This window comes from Sinocyclocheilus anshuiensis, unplaced genomic scaffold, assembly GCF_001515605.1.
Source record: "Sinocyclocheilus anshuiensis isolate Anshui unplaced genomic scaffold, SAMN03320099.WGS_v1.1 scaffold183, whole genome shotgun sequence".
Lineage (NCBI taxonomy): Eukaryota > Metazoa > Chordata > Actinopteri > Cypriniformes > Cyprinidae > Sinocyclocheilus > Sinocyclocheilus anshuiensis.
Window position 1 is genome coordinate 1,429,816 of NW_015548309.1, and position 17,788 is coordinate 1,447,603.

At 36.7% G+C, this 17,788-nt stretch overlaps 1 protein-coding gene across 1 annotated transcript in view; it reads left to right on the forward strand.

Annotated features, from left to right (window-relative positions):
* Positions 1-1,693: 1,693 nt before the first annotated feature.
* Positions 1,694-17,788, forward strand: part of LOC107656320 (metallophosphoesterase domain-containing protein 1-like) — a 35,755-nt gene continuing 19,660 nt past the window's right edge. Inside the window, exons 1-4 of the mRNA XM_016444098.1 lie at positions 1,694-2,159; positions 3,387-3,773; positions 4,682-4,863; positions 13,587-13,812. Coding sequence (XP_016299584.1) covers positions 3,607-3,773; positions 4,682-4,863; positions 13,587-13,812 — 575 coding nt within the window. The 5' untranslated portion in view covers positions 1,694-2,159; positions 3,387-3,606. The remainder of the gene's footprint in view (positions 2,160-3,386; positions 3,774-4,681; positions 4,864-13,586; positions 13,813-17,788) is intronic.

Consider the following 17,788-nt stretch of genomic DNA (forward strand, 5'->3'; position numbering starts at 1 on the left):
ACTACCCAGAAGGTTGGGTTAAACATTTAACCCAACCGCTGGGTCAAAACAACCCAATTGCTGGGTTTGTCCCTATTTTACCCAGCACTGGGTTGTATTTAACCCAGCATTTTTTAGAGTGTATGGACTATATAGGAGTCCGAAAAAAGGGACAAAAAAAAATCAAACAAACATTTAAATGTGCCATAAAGTCACAGAAATACAGATAGTATTAACTGTCATTTTACAGTATTCTGTGTAGTTTTGCATATATTCCAGTTTGGGAGGGAGGGACGGACTGATCATTCTAAAGCTGCTTTGGTATATGAGCACTTATTCATGCTTGTATTTCTAATATCCACATATGGACAGGGAAACACATTCACTCTTGCATTGAGCATAAATAAACATACCTTCATGCATTACCTAATTACACACAAATGCATTATCTAATCCGTATTATTATGCTAGCACAGTAATTTATGATTTGTGAGATAACCACAGGTTATCGTTGATCTTTGTGTGTGTGTGTGTGTGTGTGTGTGTGTGTGTGAGTGAGTTAATCACATTTTATAGTCTAATTTGATTACTAAAACAAAGGCATGTGACTGTTTGAGGAACTGTTACCATTAGAAAGGAAGACAACGAATATTTGACATGTAAAATCAACTAATACACACACCCTAGATGGCTTCACACACAGATATAAGTAGCTACTTTGCCCCTCAGATGGAGAGAGTGACTCAAGACTGCTGCTGGCATGATTTGTAAGCTTTATGAATACAGATGTGTAAATTATGTACAAATGTTAGTTATTTTAAGTTAATATTTACAGTAGAAGGAGACAATGTGCTGGGGAAGGTGACGGTCTAACATGTACAGGACTGTTCTGGAAGGCTAGTGGTAGTATGCTTCTCTTTATGATAAATGGCCGCTTTACAAAAGAATGAACAATTCAGCAGTGTGAAATCAACCCCAGAAGATGTGTAGAAGAGACTGGGAATTATTGTTAAGACCTCACTTTATTAATAAATCATTCAAATCTCATGCTGTGTGTGTGTGTTGTGCTGACCTTTTGGGTTTAATTTGAAGCATTTGTTGCTTATAATAATTATTATATTAGTTAAATTAGTTAAAACTAATTTAATGGAAAATTAGGGGAAATAACCCAAATGTAACCTAACGGCATTGTGAATGATTTGTCGCCCTCTTGTGGTCATGTTAATATATCCTAAAATATAATGCAGCTGTCTCCCCACAAAGGGGCAGTGTGCACCAAGATTTCGCAAGCAACTTCTAATGAATTTTTATTGATTAGTTTTTGTTTGCTTTTTCTGAATATTTGAACTAATTTGTAAACTAAAAAAGGTTGATATTCATATTTTCATAACTACCAGACAGGTCAAGACTGATATGCGTTTAGTATATCTTTATCTATGATTAAGTTTTAAAAAGCTACTGCTAATTGCATGCAGGTCAAGGTCAGACAAAAATGCCATCTTTGGTTAGACAGCACAGCTATTGATATATATGGCAGATATATAAAATATTAAGACATCCTCTCTGACTCAAATACTGGGAAATTAACAAATCCTACTACGGGAAAGGCGTGTCTCATGAATATTAATTACGTACGTGACGTTTATCCAGTAGACGCCTAACTGATTGGTTAAAAGGGAGACGGTGGTTCTTCTGAGGAAACATTAGGGTTTGAGTGCTTCAGCCGGCGTTTGAGGTGCATACAACGATATAAAACGTCCAAACGTATTTTTAAATGTGTACAAAAGTAGCAAACAACATGGTAACATTGATTTGGTAAAATTAATATCGATTATTATCGAATATAATATTATATAATACGTCGCGAATGGCGCAAATTATTTGGTTTACTTTTCTGTGAACAACAAAACCGGTTCTATCAACAACAGCAATGAAGTTACAAGACTGAAAGCTCTTGGCCATAGTAGGATTCACAAGAGGAGGAGAGAAAGATCCAGAGCAGCGCCAAGGGGGAGTGTCTCCGACCGTGAGACACACATATACCGGGGCACCACGAGACTTCAGTTCAAACAAACCAGCGGGAGCCTCTGCGAACCGGAGCCGCTGCGTTTTCACGCTTAGGCGTCTTTACCAGCGCGTCTCCGAAAGCGAATCGGCGTCAGACGCTTGAGTTTGAATAGGTAAGTATATTTCTGGTATGTAAATCAGCACCGCATACTTTTGAATATGAATGAATATATATATATATATATATATATATATATAAGAGTGCGCTTTTATAAACGATGCTCGTCTGTTTGGAAAGCGGATACGGTTGCCATAGATACAGTCAATTCCTGAACGCTTGTTAAACGTGCGTGATTGATTTTTAGCATTGACATTCTGTGTCGGTTTTATTTCTTGTTATCTAATGGCTTACAATGGTTATCTGGCAAAGGACACGTTGTAAAATTAGACTCAGTGAAAAGCAAATTATTATTAAACTGGTAACTGTTAGTTAATTTAGGCACTTTTTGTGAACCATGTTACACTTACAGAAATTCCTACAAGTATGTTGGTTAAAATTTTTGTACATGATCATAATCAGAATCAGAAAGAGCTTTATTGCCAAGTATGTTTGCACATACAAGGAATTTGTTATAGTTTCACAAGCTTCCAGTACACGGAGATAACAACAACACACAGATAATAAAAACATGATACCATGAGAATCATGTTTTTGACATGTGGCATGTAGTATTCTTTAGTTACTTTAAGTACAATGCTAAATATATTGGTAATATGTTATATTAGTATGATAATCATTCAGTCCCGTGGTATATATGTTTACTGTGGTACCACCGCATTACTTTTTTGAAAGAGTAAATTGTGATATTTTTGTTTAGTTTTCATTTGACGATTTTATGCACTATTATTCAAAGCTTTTGTCCCACATAGTTTTACTTAGTTTGCTTGGTCATCATCCATCTTTTATGAATTGTTATACCTTTAATTCTACATATCTCACGATTTTTAAGGTGTTTCTAAATGGTTTGAGCACTCGTGTATTTCTCAAGGAATGGAGTAGAAAGCTTTCAGCTTATTCCCTCCTTGTTATTTCAGTTCAAAATAATTTTTTGCTCCCCTTTCTTTCGGAGGGCTTTTGTGTCCTCTTTTTTTCCCAGACAGTTGTCTCTGTTGTGTCGCATCTTTTTTTCTGCCGTCTTGAAAGTGCAGGGAACTCTATTGTTAGAAATGGAAATCATGACAGAATGGTTACCATGGCTTTGTGTAAGATCTCGGCGCTAACACAGAGGAGAGTGGGACATACCGCCGTCAACCGCACGTCTGATTGTGGGTTTTGATAATATGCCGCTGTCACAGCTCACATCTCCCTTTATCTTGTATCTCATACCTTTTTTCCTCAGGTGTATTGTGGCCACTGGTGTATTGTGATTGAGGGGAAGCATGCAGGCTCACTATCCCAGCAGCGGAGCTGTACGGTGGGCCAACCACTGAATACGGTCCTGGACAGTCCCAAAGACTTGCACAAGACCATCTGAGCCCAGCTAAAGTGGAAACCCTTTAACTAACCACCGCGGACAAGTGCGCGTGTGTGAGAGAGAAAGCGATAGTGTGTGTGTTGCCATGGCTTTCACACTCTCCGAAATCATGGCAGCCCGACGACAGCAGCAACAGTCTCAGAGAGGAGGAAGAGGAGTTGTAGAGGTGGACGAATACAGCGCCAACCCGACTCAAGCCTTCACCTTCTACAACATCAACCAGGGTCGCTTCCAGCCGCCCCATGTCCATATGTAAGAAACTCACATTTGGTATGGGTTACTATGGTCGACTAGTTGTCCAAAAAGTGTCTTGTCCATTTTTTCAATTTAGATTTTTAGCAGCAGCACTTTAATTTGCCTTCTGACAGCATGCTTTGCTTTAGCTGTCAGTTAGCATGTTAAAATTCTCTCATGGGGATGTTCAACACCTTTAAAACACCGCTGCTACAGACATGAACATTTAGATGGACATGCTGCATCAAAAATTATGCTGTTTTTTAAGCATCTTACGTCATGAGCGTTGCGTTTTTAAAATACCGAAAACTCCCTATGAAATCGCCCAATTGAGTTCAGGTGAACTAAAGATTTTTAATAACTGTGGGCTTCTTGAAGAGAGATTTTTTTTTTTTTTTTTGACTAATGACTAGCTGAGACTAATGACTAGAGCTGCTGTACAACATAATTTGAATTTGTCTCATATTTGAAGAAATTTGCATCATTGTTTCTTTTGCATTTGTATTGTGTAAAGTGCTGTATAAATAAAAGTGACCTGACTTGACCAATCGTTCAGGAAACCAACTAGCTAATTGTTTTTGAAAATATGTGGTTTTGCTCATTCTGTTGTCCATGAGTGGATTTTTTCCACCTAATGGGCCATGTTTCATTGTTTCTCTTATTTCTTTTTATTCATGCCCATTTACAAAGGAAAACAGGTCACAACTATATATTTGCAAATGTGTATAAATGTCTGCGTGTGTGTTGTCGATAGAGTCTGTGTGGTCGACCCAGTAGGAGATGTTCTAAAGTGGGCCATTCTTATTCAAAACTCTGCTATGTCCCTCAGAGACCCGTTTCTGCAAATACAACCGTGAAGCCGTGAGAGAACGATATATAACCGTATGTATTCCCACACCTCTCTCTCTCCCTCTGTCTTTCCACAGGGTAGATCCGTTACCCCACGACACCCCCAAGCCCCCGGGCTACACGCGGTTTGTCTGTATCTCTGACACACACTCGCGCACTGACTCTATTCAGATGCCGTACGGTGACGTCTTACTGCACGCTGGAGACTTCACAGAGCTCGGCCTGCCCAACGAAGTCAAGAAGTTTAACGACTGGCTTGGTGAGATTTTTTTTCTCTTCTTTAAGAACCTTTTGTCAGCGACTTAAATTAAAATCAGATCAAACATTTTACTCAATACTTTTATGGGATCTCGGACTAAATCTGCATACTTTTTAAAGCGTTTTCTGCACTGATTTTGTGGCTTTAAATATGATAAAATATATTAAATAGAGCTGAGAGAGCTGCAGTCTTATTCTTAGCAAAAAAGCATATTCAGATTAGCCAAAATAAATGAACATGCAAGATATGTGGGATGTGTGTAGATCTGTGAATGATCTGCAGAAGCCTAGTTTATGTACTATGAAAACAAAGTACCTGTCCAAAAAGACTATTTATTGTAACTCAGATGCAAAACAGCTCATTCTGAACATTCATAGCTTTGTGATGTCAGCTACAGTAGATATATTTGCATGTCAACAAAATTGTTCATAAACGTGCCTAATTTATAAACTCTGAGTTCATAAACTCAAAAGCTTTTTTTTTTAAATATAGATTATTTTTATATATTGTTATTTTAAATTTTATTATTTCATATCTCTATAGGCAATAAAGCACAGAGAACTTTAAACATGGGTGATATCAGAAATCCTGAAAATATATATTTTTGAATAAACAGCTTTTGATTAAATACTTTTGAATGCAAAAGCCTCTAAAGTCCTTTTATCACAAGGAGAATATGGAGGTTTAAGATGTTTATCTTATAGACCATTAGAAGCATGTAGAGGTCATTGTCATGATACTTTTTTTATTTATAACTGCTTTGTACACGTGTCCAAAAAGATGAGAATGGCTCCGTAATAAAGAGAATCAGAAGGATGACTGGTGTTGTTTCAGGAGAGGGAATAGAAAGCAGGAGATCTGGATGGATGGATGGATGGAGGTTAGTCAGCGGGGTGCAGGAGACACCAGTAAGATTACGACTCACGCTCGTGTGTCTCATCTTCTTTCCCGCTATTGATTCTCCGCTGTCCTGCCTCTCTCTTTCTTTCTGGCACGCCGTCCCTGTGCCAAAAAGGAAGTTCTCGCGTTTGTCTCTGTATAAATATTTATAACGTGGTTCTTTTTCTCGTCTCTGTATCTTTGCTCCTGTGTATCTGAGAGAACTCACAGCGCACATGCTTCCTTTCTTTATCCAGCAACAATCCTCAGAGATATAATTTACTTTTTACCTCACAATACTTTAAAGTGTGTGCAGATACACACTCACGCACACACAGTCTCACATGGACTTCCTCATATGGTGATGCTCTTAACTCTAACCTAGTCTCATGGCCTTTTTTCTTGCCAGTTATATATTTTTTGCTTTTTGCTTCAACACTGATGTTTTTGCAAAATCTGTTTCCTCTCTTTTTGTTTTGTCTGGGCTCTTCGAGACTGCTTGAATTGTCAGCTTTAATATTTTAGCTAGTTTGGGAACTTTAATAATGGAGCATCACCTTAGACCTCAAAGCATAAAAACATACACCGATACAGCATAAAAGCAACTCAGAGGAGGTCTGGCAGTGCATGAATTTGTTTGTTTATTTATTTATTTTTATAGTGGATAATGTGGATCCAAACTCTAGTTATCAGGTATAACAGAGATTTGCGTAATAGCTCCGTAAACTTGTGTTATGTGTCATAGTTGTTACTATATTGTGTGTTTCTGCACATCTGGAAAGCTATAATAAAATGGCGCTCATGGTGTGAGATACTGGAAATAAACAGTAAGATGTATCACAGCAATCAAAGATGTCTGTCTTGTGTGTGTTTACATACACAAAAACATTGCAAAATGGATTGCTGTGGATGTTCCATATCACTGATAGAGTTATGATCAGTGATATGGAAATAAATAATTAGTTGTCTTCTAAAGCCACTTTTTGTAATGTCTATGTAATAATTTACTAATCTGCCATAATAATGTGGTTTATTTATCTTAATTTATAGGCTTTCCGCAGTAAACAAATCATATATATGATTAATTAGATTTATTAATTGCTGTACACTACTGTTCAAAAGTTTGCTCGGTAAGATTTACATTACTCATGATTATATTATCGTTGCAGTCTTTTGACCATTTGACCACACTTGTGAACTGTAGATGTCCATTCTGAACTGTTATTGCCCATTTAGTACCTTTTTACATAATGTACCTTATCATTTTTTTACTCTTTGTGAAAAGAGCTTTTTTTTGTCTTTTGACTAGATGACAAAAATGCTAATTTTTCACTAGTGTGAGAAATGATTACAGCATTGTCTCATTTGCTGGTTTGTCTGCCCAACCAGTTAATTTGAATTAGAACGAAGAAACCGTTAGGAAGTACAGATGTTCATGAATTAACAGTGCTAATATATGAATGTGTAGCAGAAGTGTCGGAGCGCAGTTAAAGCTGTGTGATTTTAAGCAAATCTGTGTCTTCACAGGTCTCCGTGTATGTTTATCAGTCTTGAATCATTTGTATTTGCCTGCTGAACAACTGTACTAGCGGGAGAAACCGTGTTGGTATCTTCCCTTTGTATCCTTACACCGACCGGAGAACATGCTTCAGGATCATTTCTTGGGTCTTTCAAAAACTGTGTAAAAGGATATATCTGACATGAATTCCCAGTAATCACAAGTGATACTACAACCTTTCTGGAGATCATAGACGTGGCTGAAATCTTTTGCACTGGCTGGGTGTTTTGCTGAAGAATACAATCAATAGTTTTTTAAGTTATGTCAGTGCAGACTCTAGTAGTAGTCCAGTCCAATTTGAGATGAAGTTTGCTTGTTTGAGCTCTTGAAGGTTTTTCACAGTTGTTTTCTGTAAGTTTAAGACAATTTGTGCATAGCCATGGCTGAATTTTGAGTATGAATCTGTTCTTGCATTATTTCTCATACACTTTTTCTAAGCCATTATGTGCAGACCAGGGTTAGAGAAGCAGGTTGAAATGGATAATAGCCTATACTTCTCTTTCTCTCAGGTCAGGAAGGTTTGGTAGTTCCCCCATCTTGTTCTGTCCTGTCCACATTATGAATAATAGATTAGCCCAATGGTGATGTGACAGCTGCGTGGGCTGTGTGAGATGTGTGTGGGGTGGAAGAATCTTGGGAGAAAAGTTTACACCTTTCTCACTCCTTTTCTTTTCCCTCTCTCTCCTCTCAACTTTGGAATTTTCCCTCCATTCTCCCTTCTCTGGTCTGTATCTGGAGAGAAAACCATCATGAAACTTTAATGTGCTCTCTCTTTTTCTCCCTTCAAGCTCTACAGCTCTCTTCTTTTTCACCCTGCCATGGGTTTTACTCAGCTGAAGGTTTAGCTGTGGATTATTAACGAGGAAGCTTGACACTCCTTTACAGGGTTTCACTTAAAATATAAAACAATCTCAGACAAAGATGAAATCTTTGTGTAGTTTTGTGGTTGAATAGTTTGTGTCTATGTATCTTTGTGTGTATGGCATATTATTTGTTTAGTACTGTAGCATCTTAAAACTTTTCATAAATGATTTTCTTGCAAATTAAAGAAGTTTGGTGCAGATTTTACATGAAATATTAATTTAAGTAACTTTAAGTAAAGTAATAGAATAGCTAGCCCAAAAATTTGGTTTCTGTCATTATTTAACTGTATGCTTTTATTTTTTTCAATGGAAAACAAAAGGAGAAATTTTGAAAAATTTATTTTTCTTTTCCATTATATTACAATTCATAGTGACCTTGGCCTGTCAGGATTTAAAATAGAAATAAAAGCACTGCAAATGCAGCTCATACAACTCATGCTTCTGATATTTTGTAGTATGATTAGGAGTAGACTAAAATGTTCTAATGTAAAAACAAGAAAAGAGAAATGCACATTTTTCAGAAAGTAAAAACATTCTGGACACAAAAAAAAGAGTATATAATGAGAAAATTGTCATTTAAATTCTCTATCTCTGTTGTTTTATACAGTTAAATCTAGACATGCAGTTTTATGTAGAGATTCAGTTTATGTTCTCACCTTGTGCCCTGCCACCTGTGTGTGAGTTTGTGTTTGAGACTGAATTCTTATCCATGGGTGGATGCTGTGTGTGTGTTCCTCTCATAATATTGTATGTTTACATTTCACATGGGCACATGAAGAAACACAAAGAACACCTACGATTCTTCACTCCACTTCTTCAAAGCGTCACTGTTTTCTGTTGAGCCAGGATTATGGACTGAAAAGAGGGAAGAGGGAGAACCGAAGGGTTGAAACAAGTGAGAAGTATGTATCAAATAAATCAAATGTCACAAATATGCTTTAAAGGGGTCATATCATGCAAATGTTCCTTGATCTTTTAAAATAAAAGCATTTGATGCTCTATGAAAACATGATCTCTGTTTTTCAGAATTCAGTCCAAAAAAAAATAAAAAATTTGTTCTGTGATTTGTTCTTCTTTAACTTCAGATAGATAAACACATGGCCGCCCACATTTGAACTTTACACTTCGAGTTGCACTTGGATAATCTCGGATTGTTTTATGAATCTGTTACAATGTAATCCATACTTTGCAAAGTAGCTGTTATTGAAGTATGGGATGCTGCAAACTATTTTAGACTAGACCAACAACCCACAGCTCACACAGCAAAGCATTGCTGGCCATTTTACATGTGTGTTGTAAAGGGCGTTTATATAGACGTTTATATAGCATGAGAAAAAACAGCCTGTTAATGGTTAAAAAGGGTCCGAAAGTGGGTTGAAATGGTCATGAAAAATTCATTTGGGGGCAAAAAAGTTTTAAATGGGCCTCTGGAAAAACAGAGTTCTATTAAAAAAAATATGCATAATATGACTTCTTTAATAGGCTCGAATAGGCCATCTTTACCCCAAATTTTCTAAATACAAAGGGGAAGTTCTTAACAATTTGTTCTTTAAAAAAAATAAAAAAGAAACACTGTATTATGATGAACAAAATAAACAAAACATTTTAACAGTCAGCACCATCAACAACACTTGATGTATGTATCGGAAGTTTCTGTTAAAAAATTAAGAAAAAAAAATCTTTTAAAATCTCAAAATATGAATATTGAATGCTGAACGCTGTGAAACAGAGAAAAGAGAGGCAGGTATTTTCAGATTTTCTTTTTGATGTATTGTAGTGACATAAATGATTTATCTACAGTAAATACACTGCAAATGCAACATGACAGCATGACAGTTTTAAACTGAAACTGAAATGTTTTTTTCTTTTTGTCTTTTGCCTAAACATGACAAAATCTTTTAATATCATGTACTCTCAATATCTGTGATTGTCCATTTATATATCACAATATGCCATGATTAAATGTAATTTGTGGCATATGTGTTAAATCTACAGTTATGTCGTTGGCTGATATTTTCTCAGTCAGTCAACTTACAAGAAAGTGCACATATCACGTAGGTGGCAAACGTCTGCAGCATCACACACACACAGCGCGAGACAGCGCCGTAATCCTCTTGAATGAGCTCTGAATTTTGGAGGTTGGAGGATTTGCTCCATCAAAGTCCAAAGACCACCCACCAGAACAGAAATGACAATAGCACTCAAACCTGGACACTTCCTCTGGGCTTATGCACCTCTAAAACCCTGATTCTAATGGTCCACACCACACACGCCCACAAATATGTCAATGTTGCAGCTCACAAGACATGTTTAAGAGTGAGACGTTTTGTATGACAAGTGCTTTGTGTGTGTGTGTGTGTGTGTGTGTGTGTGTGTGTGTGTGTGTGTGGGTTGTTGAACATTCTATTCTCGCTGCATGTATGTGTCTGTGTGAACACGCACGGGCCTGCATTCATCCGCTTTAATTGCGCTCTTTTTGAAGTGAAAAGAACAGAAGCTGTCTGTCAGATTCACAGTGAAATTTAAGCTATTGCTGCCTTGAAAGTGCTTTTGAAATCAAAGACAAAGGGCCCAAGAAGATAGAAACTAATAGCAACAAGCAGCACACACTCTTCCGTGTGTCCGGATTAGGTGTTTTGGGCTGAAATCGGCATGCTTTTTTCTTTCCCGTTTCCCGCTCCTTCTCATCACAAAAGCTTTGGGCTCGTCTTTTCCGTCCTCCCTCTTGCTGGCGTTTTGTATTTGTGTGATTGATTGCTTCCAAATACTTTTTTTTTTTGCTTTGTGTTTCTAAGAGAATGACTCCATTGTAAAATGGTGATTCTCTCTGTAATTCTGCCTTTGAAGGAGTCTGGCCGTTTGTGCAATCTATATGAGAGAGAAAGGGAACGCGAGAAGGAGAGAAAAGAAAGGCAATGAGTACACAGAGATGAACATATGCATCGGGAGATTTTCACACTTTTGCAGTGCCTACACATGTATGTGAAAAACCGATGTTGCACAACATAAACACAATATGGAATACTTATCTTTTTTTGGATGCGAGGACGCACATTAACAAATGACTTTATGTGGTGAGAATATAGATGAGCAGAAGGAGAGCTGGTGAGTCGTGATCTCAAAAAACAGGGTTGTGGATGGCAGGGAAAAAATGCTAAATTAAAACATTACAAAGCAACTAAACATATAATGGTGCATAATTAGGATAGTTAAATAAACAGGCTTATCGACTTTCAAAATCCTATCCCTGTATCTATTTGTTGACAGGCTGTGCATCTAATTGAGCACTATGGTATTTTGCCACTACTGTATTTTTTTATTATATTTTATTTTATTTTTAAAAACATTTTAGTTTTGCATGCTAAATCATTTTGAATACAAAGACTGGGTTTTAAACCAAAACCAGCTGAGAACCATTGAGGTAAACGACAATGTATAGCAAAGTTACATTGGTTTTCTCTACAGTTAAATAAACCCTGACAGGGTGATCGGGACCCTGAAGTGAAGCAGAGGGATCTGGTGTGACTCTGAAGGGATTTATTTTGTGATAATGAACCGCTAACTAGATTTGTTCCACTTTTTACATAGATATTTACATAATGAATATCTACAGGTGCATCTCAATAAATTAGAATGTCGTGGAAAAGTTCATTTATTTCAGTAATTCAACTCAAATTATGAAATTCGTGTATTAAATAAATTCAATTTTCCACGACATTCTAATTTATTGAGATGCACCTGTATTATACGAGCAGAAACCGACTGCATAGTGATTACAAGAAATGTGAAACTAAGACAGCATGTAGGAAATCTGTTGTCTGGTACAACAAAATCAGAATGGAGTATTCCATAGAGCTGTGCAATATAGAGGGTGTATTGAGAGCTGTCTGAGAAATTGATGTTGAATTATGGATTTGACATGCATTAGAAGACACGAACTCTCTTAAATCTGCTTGGAAATCAAATCATATCATGGTAAATCAAACGATTGAGCTGGAAGGTAGTTCTTTATTACGTGTATTACAAAAATGTTGAGCAACCATAAAAGATATCAGAGCTTTGCCTCTGGAAGGAGGCTTTAAATCTCCAAAACTCCTGTGCTGATCCTTGTGAAGCATCTGCCACACACACATAAAACTCTTAAATTTTGCCCATGTCTTACTTTTACGATCAGCTCTCAGCGATGGTAAAATTGTGCTTCTGGCCGCAGATTTTTAGAGGTGCCATGGAGTATTGTGCGTGTGTTAAGTGTCAGGCAAATTGCTGTTAAGTCACACGTTTTGAACATAAGCATGTGTGAGGGACCGTGTGTGTGCGCGCGCTCTGTCATTTAAATTTTTTTTGTAGGTCCTCAAAACCAGCACCCCCCACATCTTTCCCACCCACAATTTAATTGCTGCTTTTCAGGGACGCGCTTGGCTGCGTATTTGTCAAAACACAGGCTGACTGAACTCTCCGTCACACCTCAAACCTGACACTTTCTGACATGTCTCATCTCTTTTATGACACTTTTCAAATAAAGGGAACATTTCCAGATGTTTGGCGTAATTTCGCCTCGGATCCGCAGGGCTGCGGGGAGAGCGATTTGGAGAGAGGAGATTTGTGGGGACATACTGTCTTTGTGTTTGTCAGGCGTGGACAGGTTCGCTCCCCGGTGCGGTGAAAATTTTATAGAACCGTGAAAAATGAGAGATGGAATGGGGAGTAATAATATTTGTGCATTTATTGATGTCAGAATTATGAACATCAATGCCACATTAATTTCCATTGTTCCAGAGAAAAGACGAAAACAAGTACTTTTAAGAGTCCTGCATCATTTTCTGATTTATTGGAAGTTGAAAAACACAAAAATGCCAATATCAACCAACTTAATACCTCAAGGAGAATGGTGTAGCCCACCTTATTGGCAGGCCCACTCGGCATCTGTGCCTGCAGAAAGCAGCGCAGATTTCCATAGTATTCGTCCACCTGCCATTCACAGCGCTACACATCCCCCTTCCCCTTATGTGTTAATTTATTAAATATTTTGGTTAATTCAATTATGATTTCAGTTACCAATAAAATAGTAGAGTCTCTAAGCTCTGTTTAACACTTTTGCTTGTTTGAACCATACAAGGAGTAATAAAGTCCATAAAGTCATGGTGATAGCTATAGCGGATATTGATTTTTCTAGTTATTCTTAGGTCAGATCAGATAGAAATAGCTTTTTTGAGTGCATTGGCTATAAAATGATTCATAAAAGTCCTTATCTTGTAACCACAAATGACTTGGAAAGTTACAGAAATTTGCTAGTAAAAAGTGTGGGAGACCTGCATTTACTTGACATGGCAACATTGCATGAATTAATGATGAATAAAAAAATAAATAATGATACTCATTTAATGAATGCACTTCATCATGATGGCTGTTTTCTCTTTCCTCAGGCACTCTGCCTTACGAGATAAAAATCGTTATAGCCGGGAATCACGAGCTGACTTTCGATCAGGAGTTTATGGCGGACCTGATAAAGCAGGATTTCTACTACTTTCCTTCGGCCTCCAAACTCAAGCCGGAGAACTATGAGAACGTTCAGTCCCTGCTCACCAACTGCATCTACCTGCAGGACTCTGATGTTACTGTCAGGGGCTTCCGCATCTACGGCTCACCGTGGTGAGTGTCTCTCTCTCGCGCGCTTTCTCAAGTCTTCCTGTCACTGTGTTTGTCACCATATGTTGTTGTGTTGTCCCTTCCCCCTCAAGTCTTCTTAATTTTTTGCTCCTTCTTCCCTCATTCTGTCTATCTCTCTTGTTAACACTTCTTTTGCCAACCCTCCATGTCATGCAATTTACCTCTGTGCCAGTGTGTGTGAAAAAGTAAGTGTGTTTGTGTGACTTTTAGGCCCTGAGTTCTATGTATAAACACAGATGTATTGTTACTGCATGCCAGGTAATTGTTTTTTAAATGAATTTGGCCTGCACAACAGCGTGTGTGGGTGTATTTTCCAAACTTGTAGGAGCAAAAATGTCCTTACGAGAATAGTAAAACACAATGAAACCACATGGAGGTGTCGCTAAAACGAAAAACAAAATCATAAAGAGGCTAAATTATGTTTTCTTTTATAACTAAAAGGTGTCTCTAGTAATTATATTTTTAATATATTTATATTAAAAGCAATAAATGTGAAAGATAATTAATCAGAAATAGATATTTCAATAATAATTATAAAGAATAATTATTATTATTAGAATAAAATTAAGAATGTATTATTTTTATTATAGTTTATAAGTTTCAATAATTACTGTTTAATACTACTGCTACTATTATTATTATTAATAAATATGTAATATTTATTAATACTATATATTTATTTATACTTTGGGCATTTTTTTGAATAAATAAATGAATAGTATTTATTTATTTTATGTATGTATGTATTTGTTTTTTGTTTGTTTTTTTAGGTAGGGCAGTGTTTCAAATTATTATTATTATTATCATATTTATAGCTATTTTATAATACATTTTCTAAACAATTATTATTAAATAAATAGTATTTATTTTTATTTATTGCAAAAAAAATCTTTTAGGGGTTAGGGCTTGGTTTGGTTGTGAACAACCAACAATAGAAGTGCATGATATTTTCATTTTTATAGCTGTGTGTGAGTGGTGTAAAGTGTGTGTGTGTGTGTGTCTGTGTGTGGCCCATCTAAGGTGTGTTCACTGACAGGCGGCTTCTGCAAATATCACAGTAAGCCCTTACAACATCAAAGTTGATAAATAAGCATTTATTTGTGTGTGTGAGTGTGTGGCTTGTCAAGCTGATGGTGTTTACAACAGTCGTGAACTCGTGAGCTAGATTAAAACCATCTAGTATTAATCCACTCCGATATGTCCTGACAGAAATCCTCATCTCGTGCCAGCATGCTTGTGTGTATGTGTGTTAACACCATGCGGACCTAATAAAACCACTGAGATCTGGTAATAGCATTCCACCATAGGGGAAGATGGACAGAAAGTGCGTCTGTGAGCTTTTATCATCATCTCCCTCTGTGTCAGTCCGTCAAGTGCTACATTCATTTCTGTCCTCCTGTCACTGAAGACGTTCGGCCACACTGGGGCAGAGTGGCAAAACTCTCATCTCCATGGAGGTTTTGAGTCACTGGATTTATGGGCCGAGTCCTGTGTTGCTGCAGGCGATGGCTGCTTGTGATCTTTGCAGGGCTGCATCGCTCTGTAGAGTTGTCAATCTCCTTATCATTTCTTCTCTATCTTTTTGGCTGCTTCATCTAACTGCTCTGCCCAAAGCTGTCTATTGAGGCAGTATTTTAAGATACATTAAGTGTCAACGTTGTTCCAAATGGTAGGCGACTTATTTGATACCTTGTTTTGGTCAGATTCTCATCATCGCATATATCTTTTACAGAGAAAACAATCCCAGAATGAATTGGGGGAAGAAATCCAAAGTATTCCAAATATTTAATAAATATTCCAAATCAATCACTTATGAGGTTACATTTCATTTAAGACGTCACCTTAGAAGGCACTTCAAGGCAGCTGCCTATGTAGTCAGAAGTTAGAAGGCAGTAGGTTTTGGAGCTGAGTTTATGTTGTCCATCCAACTACTCAGAAGATTAGTGGAGACCACGGCAACATCAATTCACTTCTCTTTATCTCTCTTATCTTCTGGCTCAACTTCTTTTTTTTGCCTTTCACTTTACCTCCATTGTCAGAAAAAATGTGTACAATTTTAACCTTCAGGAGTACAAAAGCTAGTCACTGGGACAGTACACCTTTTGTGCCTTATCTACCACTAAAGGGTGCATATTGGTATTAAGATACATCCTTTAGCGGTATATAATGTACAAATGTTTACCTTTTAAGGGTGTTGCCTCAGTTATAATCTTTTGTATCCTTAATGTACAGTATTTGCACTTTTTTCTAACAGTGCAAGTCAATTTTTGCATACTCTTTCTGAGTGTGCTCATAGAGTCACTGAGAGCAGTTCAAACACAGTTTAGGCATTTTTGACACATTCTTGTGTTCAAGAACAACTTCAGCACAACTGAATGAAACAAAATGCAGAGGTCTTGAGTAGAAGCATCATGAACATTTGTACCTGCTCTGATTTATTTAGCAAAGTGGAAATTGTGGTTATTATGGTTATATGTTGCCTACTGCCTTCTAACTTCTGACTACATAGGCAGCTGCCTTGAAGTGCCTTCTAAGGTTATTATGGTTATATGTTGTGGTCTGCACAACAGTGTGTGTTGGTGTATTTCTAAACTTGTAGGAGCAAAAAAAGAATAGTAAAATGCAATGAAACCACATGGAGATATTGCTCCATGAAGAAAAAAAAATCCGCTCATAAAGGGGCTAAATAATGTTTTCTTTCATAACTGAAAGTAAAGGTGTTTTAGGATTTTCCTCTAGTAATTGTAATTTGTTCATATTAAAATCACAATAAATGTAAAAAATAAGTTGTCACAAAGATATATTTGAATATAATTATAAAGTAACAGTAATTATTAATTGTTATAAATATAATTTTTAAATAGCAGTTATTGTTATAGTCATTTTATTTATTTATTTTATTGGAAAAATGTGAAAAGTTTATTATAGAGGTAGGGAAATAATAATATTATTATTATCATCATCATTTTAGTTGTAGTCATTTTATTTATAATAAATAAATCAATTTAATTTATTTACTTATTTTTTTATTTAGCTTTTAAAAGTGGGTTTTAAAAGCTTAACAATCAACAAAAAACTGCTAAGACTATCTTGCGTACACTTGCATAAAAAAAAACTACAAAGCAGTTTAAAAAAAAAAAAAAGGTGTTTTTCATTTGATCGTGTCTTATCGCATCAAGTTTACAAAGCCACTTGTTGGTTTTGAAATGCATTTTTAAAATATAAATAACTAGAAACATGACACACTATCACAGCGCTCATGGCGCAATATGTTAAAAAACAGCATGAGTCTTGATGCAATGGCCAATGACATCCATCTGCATGTATGTGGCTGTAGCGGCAGTGCCTTAAACCCTCTAAGAGGGTTGTACCGTGCACATCAAATGCTAAATTAAATACCCCTACTACAGTAGAAATGGAAAAATAATAAATAAGGGTAGGCCTGGGCGATAAAACGGTATCGATATTTATCGACGGTACACCTTCTTCGATAACGATATAAAAAAATGTTCGATATAGTGCACGATATAGGCACGTGCTATGAGTGACGCAGACAGCACACACAAACAGGAACATGAGTGCTGTGCCTGCCTGTGATGAGGAGATTGTGAATAAAAAAAAAAAGAATATTAGTCGAATTTAAAATAAACAATTGCATTTGAAGGCAAAAATGTTACAATGAATGTTAGGTGTGCGTCAGGGAGCGTCATCAGTGGAGCACGAGATGCGGTGATGATGTAAGTGACATTGTAGTTTAATGTTTTGTTAGTCTAGCCCACGATACGTGCAGTTGCTGCATTATTCATTCAAAATATTAGAGAAATATAGTAGCTCAATGCGGAGAAGATCTTGATTAGGTTAAAACCAAAACCAAGCCATTCACACAGAACGCATATTCAGCGCATTTTTTTAGACGGACAAATATGACTGCTGCACTCGTGTCTCACACAAGAGATGT